General features: G+C 42.3%; 1 protein-coding gene across 1 annotated transcript; it reads left to right on the plus strand.

The window, feature by feature from the left end:
• Positions 1 to 1,492: 1,492 nt before the first annotated feature.
• Positions 1,493 to 17,901, plus strand: LOC311111012 (solute carrier family 2, facilitated glucose transporter member 3-like). Its single transcript, XM_084153697.1, has 11 exons — positions 1,493 to 1,609; positions 2,186 to 2,360; positions 13,061 to 13,165; positions 13,546 to 13,706; positions 14,127 to 14,367; positions 14,586 to 14,748; positions 15,448 to 15,635; positions 16,361 to 16,465; positions 16,607 to 16,708; positions 16,857 to 17,060; positions 17,249 to 17,901. The coding sequence occupies exons 2-11, from the start codon at positions 2,337 to 2,339 to the stop codon at positions 17,513 to 17,515; spliced, it is 1,560 nt and encodes a 519-aa protein (XP_084009823.1). The 5' UTR covers positions 1,493 to 1,609; positions 2,186 to 2,336; the 3' UTR covers positions 17,516 to 17,901.

The following is a 17,901-nucleotide window of genomic DNA, read 5'->3' on the forward strand; positions in this document are numbered from 1 at the left end:
CCACTGTGGAGCTTTGCAGCTCCTTCAGGGTTATCTTTGGTCTCTATGTTGCCTCTCTGAATAATGCCCTCCTTGCCTGGTCCATGAGTTTTGGTGGGCGGCCCTCTCTTGGCAGGTTTGTTGTGGTGCCGTATTCTTTCAATTTTTTTATAATGGATTTAATGGTGCTCCGTGGGATGTTTAACGTTTTGGATATTTTTTTATAACCCAACCCTGATCTGTACTTCTCCACAACTTTGTCCCTGACCTGTTTGGAGAGCTCCTCTGTCTTTATGGTGCCGCTTACTTGGTGGTGCCCCTTGCTTAGTGGAGCTGCAGACTTTGGGGCCTTTCAGAACAGGTGTATATATACTGAGATCATGTGACAGATCATGTGACACTTAGATTGCACACAGGTGGACTTTATTGAACTAATTATGTGACTTCTGAAGGTAATTGGTTGCACCAGATCTTATTTAGGGGCTTCATAGCAAAGGGGGTGAATACATATGCACGCACCACTTTTCCATTATAGATTTTTTTGAAACAAGTTATTTGTTTCATTTCACTTCACCAATTTGGACTATTTTGTGTATGTCCATTACATGAAATCCAAACAAAAATCCATTTAAATTACAGGTTGGAATGCAACAAAATAGGAAAAACGCCAAGGGGGGTGAATACTTTATATACAATACAATATAATGCTATCCAGTCCAAGCAGTTTTGTCTAAGGTTTACTGATCATTTAATTTATTTATTTCTGTTTTTATATCTTGAATCTGTATTGAGTTGTTGGTATATTTTTTGCTCTCCCCTGTATTCTTGTTAATTTGTTGTGATATCTCTGTAGAATTTTTGTTTTCTAGGACTGAATTGAGGGAGGGTGTGGGGTGGGTTGGGTATATGGTGTGATTGGGGTGGGGGGTTGGGGGTTGGGAGGGAATCGAGGTGGGTGGACTGAGGTAGGGCAGAGAGGTAGGCAAGGGACTGGGGGGTTGGGTGGAAGGGAGGGAGGGAGGGAGGGAGGGAGGGAGGGTGGTTGGAATATGGTCAAATCTTTGTACTTACATTGACGTACATTTTGTAAAACCTCTTCTTCCTCTTTTTCCTCCTCCATTCCTACACCGAAATCCACCTATCCATGTCCCTGTCCTAATATTCTTCTTCTCCCGGCTTTGCTAGCGGCCCGGTGGCATCCCGATGTAACTCCATCTCATAATCGTCCTGCTCACCTCTGAAATGTGTCTTTTACAGGCGCCGACATTTTAAGAGCATGAGCAGTGACACAACTCCCAACCAGCCTACACTCTCCTCGAACGTTCTCTCAGACAGGATCAGAGCTGCCTGTCAGGCGCTGTTCAAGGCTTAAATGCCCCACGAGCGCAATGATTTGGTAAAAACTGCATCTGCTTTTACGTGTAGGAGCAAGCATGACCAGAGATGGCCAGGGCGCGTAGGATGTCCGCAAAGCTAGGCAACGTGCGGAGAGACTCGTGCCACTATCGTATATAAGTCGGTGACGAGAGAGGGAGGGGAGCAAGCGCTGAACATTCTTCTTAGCATACAGTTCTAGATAACGGACTAAAGGGAGATACGATAACCGATTTGGCACCAAACAGGAGTTACGGTAAAATAGCCTATATCATTTTACTATTGTGAAGTTAGCCAACATTTGTATTTGTTCATATGAATATTTTCAGTACTTCCCAGGCTCTTTATTTAGAATGAGAAGATATGTATTTATAGACGTATTTATAGATTTATAGACTTCTAGATTTATTTATAGACTTTAGTCAATAGTGGTCAACAGGAGGATGCTCTGTCAGAATTAGTGGGGTATAGAATAGAATGAAATGTGATGTATGCATGAAAATGAAACCTTTAGCATCACCACTGTCGTAGAATCTATCATAGATGTCAATATCAATCTAGGGAAACGTTGATTTCGTTCACATTTGAATATCAGAGTTGAAACTCTGATAGTGAGATGAGGGAGGAAGGAAGAAGAGGTAGGGTTTTATCATCATGTCTTTTGCTGCTCAAGCCAGATAGTCTACTGTACAGTAGAGGTTGAATTTGTGCATACACAGGTAAAATATACTCTGCTGACTATTCAGCTGCTAGGCTTGATGTGTTCCATGTGTTTTAGTTAATCACTTCTTCTAATGTATTAAAATGCTTCTGTTTTAATTTTTCTCTGCAGGTTGTTCCTCTGCAAACCACTGTTTGGACAGCCTACATTGTTTACCTTGCAAATGAGAGCCTAGTTTTGGAAGGAGAAACTCAAACAAACTATTTTACTTGGCGTTATTTGATCTTTCCTGAGGAAGTCAGTCAGTGAAACAGAATTCAAGATGGAGAATATGGAAGATGGGAAGGTAAGCAACACATTAGGTCTGTCATCTTCTCACATCTAGTATTCTCCAGTGCTTGACTTGGACTGAAATAGGTGCCGGTACTCATTTTGGGTGCTGGTACTATTTATATTTAGGTGCAGGAACTCCACAATACTTTTGAGCTAATATTCTATAAAAGGTGCAGGAACTCAAGCAGTAGTCATTTTGAGGTGCTGGTACTCAGCTCTGGTGAGCTCCTGCCCAAGTCAAGGACTGGTCTTTTCATATACTGTAGTTACTGATTACATCATCTTACTTTATTCATTTATTTCATGTTGCTTCTTTTTATTGTTGTTGCAATTATAGTTGTTATTGTTTCCTTTCACAACTTAACAATGCAATTGAATTACATCACAATTTTAACCACATAAGTTACTCTACCATCACACCAGTTGTGCAACTGTATTTTTACTACTACTCTTCTCCTCCACCTCATTGTACATTATACATTCATTTATCTCTGGTGACTGTTTTATAAACAATCCTCATCCAGCAGCTGTGTTTCCTGAGGAAGAGTAGAGCAGTGTGTTTTTCCCTCCCTGTCTTTGTCTCCCTACCTTTAATGAGTCAGTCAGAGAATGGTATTTACGAGAAGGAGACGGGTAAACACTACCTTTCCTCTCTGACATGTAGAAGAACAGGGGATGGGGTAGAAGGGGAGTGGGAGAGGAGAGAGGAAAGCGAGCGAGGGAGGGGGGAGAGAGAAGGAGAAAGGGGATTGGTGGATGCTACAGCTAGAGGTGGATGCTACAGTTACATTCTCTGGCCTGTACCTGCATGTAGGACTAGGAGAGACACAGACAGAATGAGGGGAGAGAGTGATATGTGATAAGAAAAGGGGGTTATAGGAAATGATGTGTGAGGTAAGAGAAAGAAGTAGAAAGAGTCATATGATAGAGGGAGCAATAGTAAAAGTAATAGTGTGACAGAGGGATAGAGTTATAAGCCCTTGTAAACAGTAGTTATGTGGAGATTAATTAGGCCTAGATTGGCCATCAGACCCCCCATAATGAACCCTGTGACCACAGATCTCCATACATTGACTTAGCAACACAAGGCTTTCCTTATTCTCTATCACTTACATAAAGTACCCCTAACAACACTGTTAACCTAGTCATGATTACACTCTTAAGCCACTCTAAAATGCAGATGGATCGGATGCTTATTGTTACCAGATGCTTCTTCATATGGTTGCTTATCTACAACACGGCTTGTCTTTTGAAACAGGTTGCACGCTGTTGGTTGTCTTTCTCTTCTTTGTGGCTGTTAGGCAATGAGACTTTCCCACCAACCGTTGATGTGAAATTGAGCTCCTTGCCAATAGCATGTCACTCACTGGCCATGTTGTTACACTACATGACCAAGAGTATGTGGACACCTGCTCGTTGAACATCTCATTCCAAAATCATGGGCATTAATATGGAGTTGGTCCCCCCTTTGCTGCAATAACAGTCTCCACTCTTCTGGGAAGGCTTTCCACTAGATGTTGGAACGTTGCTGTTGGGACTTGTTTCCATTCAGCCACAAGAGCATTAGTGAGGTCTGGCACTGATGTTGGGCTATTAGGCCTGGTTTGCAGTCGACATTCCAATTCATCCCAAAGGTGTTCGAAGGGGTTGAGGTCAGAGCTCTGTGCAGGCCAGTCAAGTTCTTCCACACCGATCTCGACAAATCATTTCTGTTTGGACCTCGCTTTGTGTACGTGGGCATTGTCATGCTGAAACTGGAAAGGGCCTTCCCCAAACTGTTGCCACAAAGTTGGAAGCACAGAATCGTCTAGAATGTCATTGTATGCTGTAACATTAAGATTTCTCTTCACTGGAACTAAGTGGACTAGCCCGAACGATGAAAAACAGCCCCAGACCATTATTCCTCCTCCACCAAACTTTACAGTTGGCTCTATGCATTCGGGCAGGTAGCGTTCTCCTGGCATCCGCCAAACCCCGATTCGTCCGTCAGACTGCCAGTTGTTGAAGCGTGATTCATCACTCCAGAGAAGGCGTTTCCACTGCTCAAGAGTCCAATGGCTGCAAGCTTTACACCACTCCAGCTGACGCTTGGCATTGCGAATGGTGATCTTAGGCTTGTGTGTGACTGCTCGGCCATGGAAACCCATTTCATGAGCTCCCGACGATCAGTTATTGTGCTGATGTTGCTTCCAGAGGCAGTTTGGAACTCAGTAGTGAGTGTTGCAACCGAGGACAGATTATTTTTATGCGCTACGCGCTTCAGCACTCGCCGGTCCCGTTCTGTGAGCTTGTGTGGCCTACTACTTCGCGGCTGAGCTGTTGTTGCTCCTAGACATTTCCATTTCACAATAACAGCACTTACAGTTGACATGGGCAGCTCTAGCAGGGCAGAAATTTGACAAACTGACTTGTTGGAAAGGTGGCATCCTATGACGGTGCCACGTTGAATGTCACTGAGGTCTTCAGTAAGGCCATTCTACTGCCAATGGTTGTCTATGGAGATTGCATGGCTGTGTGCTCGATTTTATACACCTGTCAGCAACGAGTGTGGCTTAAATAGCCGAATATACTAATTTGTCCACATACTTTTGTGTATATATAGTGTATATTGACTAACAGCACTGATGGGAAATGAGAAATGTTACAAATAGGGAGGTTCAAGACCCTCGTATGACATCACAGTCAAATGGAGGGATGGATTGCAAAAGGAAATAGCAAAATGGCATTATACTGGGAAAGATGGGTCAGTCTGTGGACATCAGAGGGTTGGAGTTAAGATCAGAATGAATGGTGGATTGGCCACTGTGGGTGAAAATCCAGCACTTGCAGAAAGATGAAATTAGGAATAGAGAAACAGAGACAGAGAATCAGATGGACAGATAATAGGATGAGAAACAGAAGGGCTTCATTATACATCAGAAATCACTTTTCCGGTCATGTGACACACACACACACACACACACACACACACACACACACACACACACACACACACACACACACACACACACACACACACACACACACACACACACACACAGCAGGTAGGCACACATTGACAAATGCACATACGTCTTCATAGGTTTGTGTAAGACAGATGTTGTGCAAGTCAACAAGCTTTACAGGCTTTTTAGTACAGTCCAGTATGTATGGTATATACACATGCACACAACCATGCTACTCGCTGTTTAGTTGCATAGTCACTTTACCCCTACCTACATGTACATATTACCTCAATTACCTCGACTAACCTGTACCCCTGCACATTGATTCGGTACTGGTACCCCCTGTATATAGCCTCGTCCTTACTCACTCAGCCACTCCCTTATTTAGTCATGTTATGAACTGTGATGGTATTCAGTACAGTAAATGACACACTCACACACTCTTTCCTGGTATGTTACTCAACTCAACATTAAAGCTGGAATCCTTAATGGTCAAACTGCCACGTCCGTTTGGGCTATTACAACAACAAAGAAGTTACTGTAAACAACGAACACTTTTTTTTTTTTCCTCTGACATGGTTGCACGCGCGATATAACAGCAGATTAGGTACAGCGATTTTTTTTGGACCACATTGGGCTACACCCCTTTTTTATTTTAAATTTTAAATTTATTTAACCTTTATTTAACTAGGCAAGTCAGTTAAGAACAAATTCTTATTTACAATGATGGCCTACCAAAAGGCAAAAGGCCGTTGGGTGGACAGTGGCACTGATTCCCCTACTGCAGATTCCATCTTTAACATGTCTGTGCAGATGAAATATGAAGGCCCACTTCTATTAAAGAGACACACACACAAACACACTCACCAGCCTGTCCTCCAGCCCATACCTCTGGCGACAGTCAAAACTTGTTGACTTGCCCAACATTTGTTTTACACAAACCTATAAAGATTTACATCATCTCATTGGGATTATTCTTTTGAAGGGGCCCTGTTTTACCGTCTTTACATATCTTACTTAACTGAATGAATAGGCCTACTACAAGTTTTCTGCTTGTTTTAGATGACTGGGTATTGTAATGCCAGAAGGCCAGAGTGTCCTTCCTAGGGAAATACAATATGCCTGATTAGTACTATCACAGAACATAACACTTTTATCAGCCAAACCCTTTCAGCATTTTATTCTTATGGCACCGGCGTCTGTGTTTTTAGCGTTAGCCCGGGTTACCTCCGTACATAGTCATTCTGTGTCAGTTGGTCTTTGATTTGAATTATGTTCCAGAACTAAGCCTCTTAGTTAGGCCTCCTAGACATATACTAGGACCGTTATGACAATGTTACGATCATCAGTTTTCCTCTACATTCCTGTACACACGTAGCCTATGTTTCATAACATTACAAGACTGTTTTCCATCTTCAAAACAAATCGTTTTATTTGTACCCATTGTGTTAAACTGTGACAGTTCTAGTGACTGTTAGAAACAGTGTGGCCAATCACAGAACCAGCGAGTTACATCTATCATTACAAGAACAGACTGTTCAGTCCAGGACAATACAACACAAAGCAGTCTGTCTTGGTGACACTGCTTTCACACTGTGATATAAAGGGAACTGCCAAAATAAAGGAAACACCAACATAAAGTGTCTTAATAGGGCGTTGGGCCACCACAAGCCAGAACAGCTTCAATGAGCCTTGGCATAGATTCTACAAGTGTCTGGATGTGACACCATTCTTCCATGAGAAATTCTATAGTTTGAGGTTTTGTTGATGGTGGTGAAAAACGCTGTCTCAGGTGCCTCTCCAGAATCTCCCATAAGTGTTCAATTGGATGGGGGCATTGTCATCCTGGAAGAGACCACTTCCATCAGGATAGAAATGATTCACCATAGGTTGAAGGTGATCACTCACTTACCACTATGCCCACTGTTCCCTCATATCAATCTATCAATGTCGTGTGCAGGTTGACTGAGCCTGTGTGTGATAATGTTATTGATACTGCCATGCTGTGTTATTGTGTCATTTTGGTGATATATGTAGATATTAAGTCTGGTGACGTGGTGGACAGAGACCATATTACATTATACTGCTCTCCTGTAGCAGACATACATAATAAACCTGTGGTTTTCAACTGGTTTTGCCTCGGGACCCAAATTGAACCAGGCGACCCAATTTTTGCATCGTGAAAAAGAATCGCCAATATACAATCTATAAAAAAAAAGTAATGCTACATTGATAGTAAATGTAGCAATTATATGACAAGGGAACAACATTCCCACCTCAGTGGCTTGAGACCATAAAATCAACCAAAATAGTGCTGCTAATATCTCTATATTGAAAATACTGTGATTGAAGAAAAAATTGTTCAGAGATTAAATTATTTACAAATATAAGTTACTTATAATTTCTAGTCTTTCTATCTGGTTTAAGTTGTTTAAGTTCAAACCTCCCGTGCCCCACATTTGGGTCAGGACCCACCAGTTGAGAATTACTGGACTAAACAACAGTCATTGATTGGTTAGAATGAAAGTCTGTTATGTGGAGCCGCTGGATATTTTACATCACTGCCTTATGCTGTGTTTATATAGGAAATGTATATATTAGTATCTATGAGTAATAACGTGTGTAATAAGGAGTAGCCTACCTTTGTTTAATAATAACGGATATACTGTCATGTCACGTTTCCTATAGCCTACATTCTCTGTAAAATAGATGTGGTATTTGAGATGAGTAGGTTGTTCCTTTTAAAAGAGACCACATCAAACAGGGTTTCTCTGGTCTGGCCCAGGGCTTTCCATAGGAGACTTTCATTATAACCAATCAGCTTGGTGCTGCTATGTTGGCCAGCTTTAATTGTCACAACTGACTATCATTCACCAAGAAGCCACAGCTAAAAAGAAAAATCTTCATGCCAGATGTATTCACTTGGTATTTGTTTAAGTAGTAGTTAGTATTAGTATATTAACGCATATTGGACTGGTATTACAGCCAAACCCAATACAATAGGTCTCAACACTAGAATACAGTAGCATAAATCCACATCATCCTCAAGACCAGTGGCGGCTCCTGAACAAATTCTCAGGGAGGGCAATTTTTCTGATGATTTAGGTGACCTACACACATTTTTAAAAAGATATGTCCAGCAACAACATGAAGACAGGGGCAGCATATAAGTCAATACCAGAAGCATTTATTGACTGATCTCAAAAGTGTTGGCTTACAAAAGCAAAATAAGTTATCACAGTAAAAATAATCAAGGGTGTTCTTTCACATTCCTCAACACTGCATAAACAATATGCATTTCCATAAACAAATGAAATATCAGCTGAAAATACAGCATCTTGGTATTTGTTCAGATTGCAGGATCAACAAGAGCTTTTACCACATTTTTTGATATCTGTTTAATCTTACCTTATGGCCTGCACTTGCTTGTGAAGCTGTCGAGGGCACGTTTGATAGAGACAGCATCGATGTCCTTCTTCTGTAGCTTCTGGTACAGAATGTCGACGTGGGGCATGATTTTGTGAAAAAGCCGCAGGAAAAAAATTAAATCTTCATCATGTAGTATCCTCACGTAGCCAGCTGCCTCTCTCAAGGTGTGCTGGTCAAATGAACCCAATGAACCCGTCCGGATGGCTTCAAAACATTATATGAGGTCGTCTCGATTCTCGTAGACAGTGTTCACGACTCTGCTGTTGCTAACCTCATCGTTGTGGCGGCGGACAGCTAGCCTGTATCCCTCATCCAGTTGAGTGGCAATATTCACTCTCCCAAAAGCAGACAATCTCAAACAGCTATATGTGGGTCTTTGACAGCTAATTTTTCTTAATCTTTTCTGAAAGATGGTGCATGTCGGTTACACCAGTCGCTGTCCAAGCGGTGCTGTCTGCTGTGCCGCCTTCAGGGTGGAAGAGTAAGCAGGGGTAGCAAAAAACTGCATTAGCTACATCGCAGCCTGCTAGCCAGGTTTTCCGTTCATACCAATTTTTGGAAAATCCTCGGGTGTAGGACTTCCCCCCTTTAGTAGACACCTGTTGAATTATTAAATTTGGTCTGGGGGGTCCTAATTGTTTCGTTGCCAATTTATCTTCATTTGTTCGCCGACAAAAAGGAACTTCTTTCAAACACACAATCGAGTTGGACTGAAGCCTAGCCATTTTGATAGTAGTAGTGAATTGAATGAGGCTGCTACCTGGTCTTTTCTTAGTTACGTTCATTCGTGGTTACGTTATGTATGACGAAAGCGCGTAAGTGCAAGCCCACAGACACCCATAGAGAATGTATTGAAAGCTTTGAAATGTGACAAAACTAGATTTTACATGGGAGTCTATGACAGACTTCTGGGCGATTTTCAACCTGACTGAAATCGCCCAAAAAACGGGCGGGGCAGGGACGGCTTGTTCAATAGGGCGATATGGGCGACGCACTGCCAAACGGGAAAAGGAAGGGATTTTTTTTCTAATCAATTATTTAAAAAAAAATTAAATAAAAAAAAATATTTTTTTTTTATAAATTTATAAAAAATTATATCACGGCAACAGCAGTTATCAGTGTTCACGTCTGATCTGCCAGCCACTAAATGTCAAATCAGGCTAAAGTCGTGCTTCAAATGGCCCCGCCCGTTTTTTGGGCGATTTCAGTCAGGTTGAAAATCGCCCAGAAGTCTGTCATAGACTCCCATGTAAAATCTAGTTTTGTCACATTTCAAAGCTTTCAATACATTCTCTATGGGTGTCTGTGGGCTTGCACTTACGCGCTTTCGTCATACATAACGTAACCACGAATGAACGTAACTAAGAAAAGACCAGGTAGCAGCCTCATTCAATTCACTACTACTATCAAAATGGCTAGGCTTCAGTCCAACTCGATTGTGTGTTTGAAAGAAGTTCCTTTTTGTCGGCGAACAAATGAAGATAAATTGGCAACGAAACAATTAGGACCCCCCAGACCAAATTTAATAATTCAACAGGTGTCTACTAAAGGGGGGAAGTCCTACACCCGAGGATTTTCCAAAAATTGGTATGAACGGAAAACCTGGCTAGCAGGCTGCGATGTAGCTAATGCAGTTTTTTGCTACCCCTGCTTACTCTTCCACCCTGAAGGCGGCACAGCAGACAGCACCGCTTGGACAGCGACTGGTGTAACCGACATGCACCATCTTTCAGAAAAGATTAAGAAAAATTAGCTGTCAAAGACCCACATATAGCTGTTTGAGATTGTCTGCTTTTGGGAGAGTGAATATTGCCACTCAACTGGATGAGGGATACAGGCTAGCTGTCCGCCGCCACAACGATGAGGTTAGCAACAGCAGAGTCGTGAACACTGTCTACGAGAATCGAGACGACCTCATATAATGTTTTGAAGCCATCCGGACGGGTTCATTGGGTTCATTTGACCAGCACACCTTGAGAGAGGCAGCTGGCTACGTGAGGATACTACATGATGAAGATTTAATTTTTTTCCTGCGGCTTTTTCACAAAATCATGCCCCACGTCGACATTCTGTACCAGAAGCTACAGAAGAAGGACATCGATGCTGTCTCTATCAAACGTGCCCTCGACAGCTTCACAAGCAAGTGCAGGCCATAAGGTAAGATTAAACAGATATCAAAAAATGTGGTAAAAGCTCTTGTTGATCCTGCAATCTGAACAAATACCAAGATGCTGTATTTTCAGCTGATATTTCATTTGTTTATGGAAATGCATATTGTTTATGCAGTGTTGAGGAATGTGAAAGAACACCCTTGATTATTTTTACTGTGATAACTTATTTTGCTTTTGTAAGCCAACACTTTTGAGATCAGTCAATAAATGCTTCTGGTATTGACTTATATGCTGCCCCTGTCTTCATGTTGTTGCTGGACATATCTTTTTAAAAATGTGTGTAGGTCACCTAAATCATCAGAAAAATTGCCCTCCCTGAGAATTTGTTCAGGAGCCGCCACTGGGGCGGGGCCATTTGAAGCACGACTTTAGCCTGATTTGACATTTAGTGGCTGGCAGATCAGACGTGAACACTGATAACTGCTGTTGCCGTGATATAATTTTTTATAAATTTATAAAAAAAAAATATTTTTTTTTATTTAATTTTTTTTTAAATAATTGATTAGAAAAAAAATCCCTTCCTTTTCCCGTTTGGCAGTGCGTCGCCCATATCGCCCTATTGAACAAGCCGTCCCTGCTCAAGACTCCGGGTTGATCAGGATTGTGAAACATGGTTCCATTTCCACTGTTTTGTAACAGCTAGCCTAGCGTGGCAGCAGTTAGACAGTGACAGCTTGAAAGCACAAGAGAGGGAGGAAAATCAGAAAGAGAATGGTTCATTGTGTGTTTTCTACTGTCACTGGTAACAACAAGAGCTTTGTGGGCCAAGACACTGGCTATGATGACAATGACAGAATTATTGTACACTACATCTCCATCCATATGCATTAGACCAGTGGATATCTAATTTCCTGTTTTTCTCTCTCTCTCGCTCTCGCTCTCACTCTTTCTCTCTCTCTCTTTCTCTCTCTCTCTCTCTCTCAATTCAATTTAAGGGCTTTATTGGCATGGGAAACATATGTCAACATTGCCAAAGCAAGTGAAGTAGATAGTAAACAAAAGTGAAATAAACAATACATTTTAACAGTAAACATTATACTCAGAAGTTCCAAAAGAATAAAGACATTTCAAATGTCATATTATGTCTATATACAGTGTTATAATTATGTGCAAATAGTTAAAGTACAAAAAGGAGAATAAATCAACATAAATATAGGTTGTATTTACAATGGTGTCTGTTCTTCACTGGTTGCCCTTTTCTTGTGGCAACAGGTCACAAAGCTTGCTGCTGTTATTGCACACTGTGGTATTTTACCCAATAGATATGTGAGTTTATCAAAATTGGATTTGTTTTAGAATTCTTTTTGGGTCTGTGTAATCTGAGGGAAGTATGTGTCTCTAATATGGTCATACATTTGGCAGGAGGTTAGGAAGTGCAGCTCAGTTTCCACCTCATTTTGTGGTCAGTGTGCACATAACCTGTCTTCTCTTGAGGGCCAGGTCTGGCTACGGCGGCCTTTCTCAATAGCAAGGCTATGCTCACTGAGTCTGTACATAGTCAAAGATTTCCTTAATTTTGGGTCAGTCACAGTGGTCAGGTATTCAGTCACTGTGTACTCTCAGTTTATGGCCAAATAGCATTCTAGTTTGCTCTGTTGTTTTGTAAATTCTTTCCAATGTGTCAAGTAATTATATTTTGGTTTTCTCATGATTTGGTTGGGTCTAATTGTGTTGCTGTCCTGGGGCTCTGTGGGATCTGTTTGTGTTTGTGAACAGAGCCCCAGGACCAGCTTGCTTAGGGGACTCTTCTCCAGGTTTATCTCTCTGTAGGTGATGGCTTTGTTATGGAAGGTTTGGGAATCGCTTATTTTTAGCTCTTTTCTGGATTTTGATAATTAGCGGGTATCTCTCTCTCTCTGTCTCTCTCTCTGTCTCTCTCTCTGTCTCTCTCTCTCTCTCTCTCTCTCTCTCTGTCTCTCTGTCTCTCTCTCGCTGTCTCTCTGTCTCTGTCTCTGTCTCTCTCTCTCTCTCTCTCTCTCTCTCTCTCTCTCTCTCCCTCTCTTGCTCCTTTTCTCTGTCACATCCCATCCTGCATACACTTTCTTGTTCTTATCTGTTTTTTTCTCTCTCTATTGTTTTAACACCCCTCTCCCTCCATCACCCCCTCTCTCTCCCTGCTTTCCCTTTCCCTCTCTCTCTTCCTCCCTATATCTCTCCTCCATCCCCAGAAGAAGAAGGGAGTGACCTGTTACCTCCTCTACTGTGTCACTACAGCCGTCATCGGCTCCCTGCAGTTCGGATACAACACTGGAGTCATCAATGCCCCTGAGCAGGTGTGTGTGTGCGGTGTGCGTGTGCGTGTGTGTGTGTGTGTGGTGTGCTGTGTGTGTGTGTGTGTGTGTGTGTGTGTGTGTGTGTGTGTGTGTGTGTGTGTGTGTGTGTGTGTGTGTGTGTGCGCGGTATGCATGCAATACAGGAGTGGTCACACACGTCTGAGTTGGAGGGATGTGCTGTTTTTTTTCAACTTTGTCTCCCCCTTGTGGGCAGTCAGTGCCAGTACTCATGTGTATTGACTATAACAGTCAAGGCTGGAACAGGGCTGGACACTCTGTACATCTCCAGGACTAGGGGTTTAGACCACTTGTCTAAATCCTCAGTGATATTCCCACCCTTTAACCTCTGAAGGTTCTAAGTCTGTCATCTCCACTCTCAGAAACTGCGACGGTTCTTCCAGAATGTGTCTATGGATCGTTATGGAGAGCCCTTCTCCCCTGGGACTAACACCATGGTGTGGAGCTTCGCTGTGGCCATCTTCAGTGTGGGGGGCATGGTTGGATCCTTGTCTGTGGGGGTCATGGTCGACAGGTTTGGGAGGTGAGTTAAAGACTAATGATACAAAGAAATGCAGATGTACAGTAAATGGAAGGGGTTTTGTATCTGTAAAGACTTTGTAGTGTTTTTTTTACATTTTTATTCCCAACATCACAATGAGAGGTGTGCGGCATGTAAATATTTGCTCTCAAAGATGAGCCAAGGGCAATTTGCCAATTTGGTGATGTAATGTTAATTGAGGTCTTACCTCCTGACCTGGCCTCATCTCACCTAATTTCTCTGTAGTTCAACTCAATTGCACTCTTTATTTAGCAGGCCATTCATGGTATCTGGCAGGGCACTGGACTAAATGGCTTCCCTCCATCTTTCTAACCATCACACCTTTTTCCTCCTACTTTCTTTCTTTCCTTTCCCCTTTATCTATCCTCCTGTCTCTCTCGCTCTCTCTCTCCCTCTCCCCAGGCGTAAGTCCATGCTCCTGGCCAACGTGCTAGCCCTTCTGGGTGGAACTCTGATGGGTCTGTCCAGCCTGTGTAACTCCTTTGAGATGGTCATCATTGGCAGGCTGGTCATTGGCGTGTTCTGTGGCCTGTGTACAGGACTAACGCCCATGTACGTGGGAGAGCTGGCCCCCACGCACCTCAGGGGGGCCTTCGGCACCCTCCACCAGCTGGGAGTAGTCATTGGCATCCTGGTGGCACAGGTACGACAGAGAGGACCAGGCACTTGTTCACTTTGATTTAGGTTCTTCTGGTTCAAACTCTACTGAGTTTATTGTAATTAATTGAACTTAATGTTATTGACCGATCTACTTTTTCTGTACAATCAAGTCAGTTAAATCTATTTTAGTTTGAGCATTACCTTTCTACTACCCTAAGGTTTAACCCTGCCCATCCTGCTGTCACTCTCTCTGCTCCGTAGGTCTTTGGTCTGGAGTTTCTGCTGGGGTCAGACTCCCTGTGGCCCCTCCTGCTGTCCCTGACGGCCATCCCTGCTGTGGTGCAGAGCATCATGCTGCCCTTCTGCCCAGAGAGCCCCCGCTACCTCCTCATCAGCCTCAACCAGGAGGAGGAGGCTCGCAAAGGTCAGAGAGAGGAGACATGTTACTGATCGTATTACAGAAAGGAGATATTACTGATCATATTAAATAAAGGAGATATTACTGATCATATTAAATAAAGGAGATATTACTCATCATATTAAATAAAGGAGATATTACTGATCATATTAAATAAAGGAGATATTACTGATCATATTAAATAAAGGAGATATTACTGATCATATTAAATAAAGGAGATATTACTGATCATATTAAATAAAGGAGATATTACTCATCATATTAAATAAAGGAGATATTACTCATCATATTAAATAAAGGAGATATTACTGATCATATTAAATAAAGGAGATATTACTGCTCATATTAAATAAAGGAGATATTACTGATCATATTAAATAAAGGAGATATTACTGATCATATTAAATAAAGGAGATATTACTGATCATATTAAATGAAGGAGATATTACTCATCATATTAAATAAAGGAGATATTACTGATCATATTAAATAAAGGAGATATTACTGATCATATTAAATAAAGGAGATATTACTGATCATATTGCACAGCACTCATTTAGGGGACTTTATTATTTGACTGTTTACTTAGAAATTATGTGGTATAAAAGTCATTACATGACAGTTACTCTGTTGTTTATTTGGGATTCACATTAGTACCAGAAAGTACCTACTATTTAACAAATGTCTCTCTCTCCCTCCCTTCAGCCCTGGTGCGTCTGCGTGGCTGTGAGGATGTAAGTGATGACATCCAGGAGATGAAGGAGGAAGGGATGAAGATGGCCATGGAGAAGAAGGTCACTATTCCAGAACTCTTTCGCTCGCCGGCCTACCGTCAGCCAATCATCATCGCCATCATCCTGCAGCTCTCCCAGCAGCTCTCTGGCATCAATGCAGTGAGTAGACTACAACTCCCACAATGCAACATAATTCGGGCCAGGAGTTCTTTCATACTACATAGTCGAACTATGAAAAACATCAGGGAAAAATACTTTAAGTAGGACAGACAGTTTTTCCTTCTCTTAATCCATGACCACTGATCTAACAATACATTACATGAAAACAAGATGGTGGAAACCTATCCAGACCTTTTATAAATTACTAACCAATGGAAAGGAGATGAGGAAAGAGAGATGCATAGCCACATATTTCAAAAGAGGAAGATCGCAATGAGCCTGTCCAGATAAAGTTATTGCCTTCAACGCAATGACCTTTAGACTGGGGCTAATTCAGAGGGCCTTTTTACTGAAGAATGTGTTTGTTTCATATGTTTGTGTTTTGCTTTTCGTGTTTTGTGTTTGCTTTTCATGTATTGATGTGTATATAGATACGTATAGTGCAATTGTTGTTTATTGATGTGTTCATGCAGGGCTCATCTGCGAAAGAGACAGTGGTCTCAGCATGACTCCCTGCTTAAATAAAGGTTACATAGAAAAAATAATCAAAATACAGCATCAATCAAACCCAGATGGCCGCAGAACACACTCAAACAACAGCCCTCTCTCAGTCTATAGGAGTAAACATGGGCCAACATCAACAACAACAACTAGATTTAACCAGATACATATCCTCATATTGGTTATGAATGTAATCAACAACCTCTCTCCTACTTCCTCCTCAGGTGTTCTACTATTCGACAGGTATATTTGATACTGCCGGTGTGACCCAGCCCATCTACGCCACTATTGGAGCTGGGGTGGTCAACACTCTATTCACAGTGGTGTCTGTAAGTATTTTAACACATATCTGGTCAAATAAAATAATACAGAAATAGTACAGTTTGATAGTGCACTACTTTTGACCAGACTCCTATATGAAATGTGATACCCTTGGACACATTCTAAGCACTTCCTTGTTTGATTCACAGCTCTTCCTGGTGGAGAGGGCGGGACGAAGGACCCTGCACCTCATCGGATTGGCTGGAATGGCTGTCTGTGCTCTGCTCATGACCATCTCCCTCTCATTGGTGGTGAGTTTCAATCTTGACTGTCCATCATTTCAAATGTCAAGAACCCGACAATAACTATTCTTGTCACATCATTAAAATCCTTGACAGGATTTTATTCCACTGCTTAATATATTTGATCCCTTCCATTCCTTCCCTCCTCTCTAAGTAGAAGACCAACCCGTCTCTGAGCTACATGGCCATCGTGGCGGTGTTTGGCTTCGTGGCCAGTTTTGAGATGGGTCCAGGTCCTATCCCATGGTTCATAGTTGCTGAGCTGTTCTCCCAGGGGCCTCGGCCTGCAGCTATGGCCGTCGCCGGCTGCTCCAACTGGACCGCCAACTTCCTGGTCGGACTGGGCTTCCCCAAACTGGAGGTTGGGTCTTCTTCCTCGCCCTGCCCCTCTCACTACAGACACCTATGTATATGTATCAGGATAAATCTGCAGGCCTCAAAGCTGAATGAATGGGATTGGCACCATTATAAGACCAATACATCTGACAAACTTTACAGCTTAGCTTGTGTACCTCTCTAACCTCCTCTCTCTCTCGCTCTCCTCTACAGGAGCTGTGTGGTCCTTACGTCTTCATCATCTTCATGATCTTCCTCATATTCTTCTTCGTCTTCACCTACTTCAAAGTCCCGGAGACCAAGGGGCGGACCTTTGACGACATTGCCAAAGGATTCACCGGCACTGCAGGAGACTCCGCCCACTCTCCTCCCCCAGAGGGTGTGGTCACCCTGCCCGTTTCCCCGACGACGGAGAAGGTTCCAATGGTTGCATTTCCGACGGAAGAGAAGGAAAAGAAGGCATCGTCAGCGAATCTGTAGATAGTGGAAGCGTTAGAGAACAGGGTTACAGGGTTAGAGACAAGCCCCTTGTGCATAGATACTGTAATGTAGTTCAAAACAAAACTTTATTGTCCATTTTAGGTTGAATTGGACATTTAAGGTGCAGGACTAGAGATATGCACTGTTATGGGGAGGAGCTTCCATATGAAATAGCAGCTTAGTGTCGGGGTGTGGATAGTGGGGATGATAATGTAGCCATCCTGTAAATACTTTAACAGAAATCATGAGAGTGTGTGTCAAAGAGGATTTATGTTTACTGTGTGTCAGTGTGTGTCAGTGTGTGTGTGTGTGCCTTCAGTCATTTTCTTTTTAACTGCATAAAGTATTAATTACTGTAAGTTATTAATGATCTTTTATAATTAGCT

This window comes from Coregonus lavaretus (assembly GCF_964263955.1).
Source record: "Coregonus lavaretus genome assembly, chromosome: 3".
In the NCBI taxonomy this organism is placed as follows: Eukaryota; Metazoa; Chordata; class Actinopteri; order Salmoniformes; family Salmonidae; genus Coregonus; species Coregonus lavaretus.

Coding starts and splice junctions, on each gene's coding strand:
- LOC311111012 (XM_084153697.1), top strand. CDS start 2,337: ATGGAGAATATGGAAGATGGGAAG. Junction 14,749..15,447: donor GGAGGAGGAGGCTCGCAAAG/GTCAGAGAGAGG, acceptor CCCTCCCTTCAG/CCCTGGTGCGTCTGCGTGGC. Junction 16,709..16,856: donor CCATCTCCCTCTCATTGGTG/GTGAGTTTCAAT, acceptor CTCTCTAAGTAG/AAGACCAACCCGTCTCTGAG.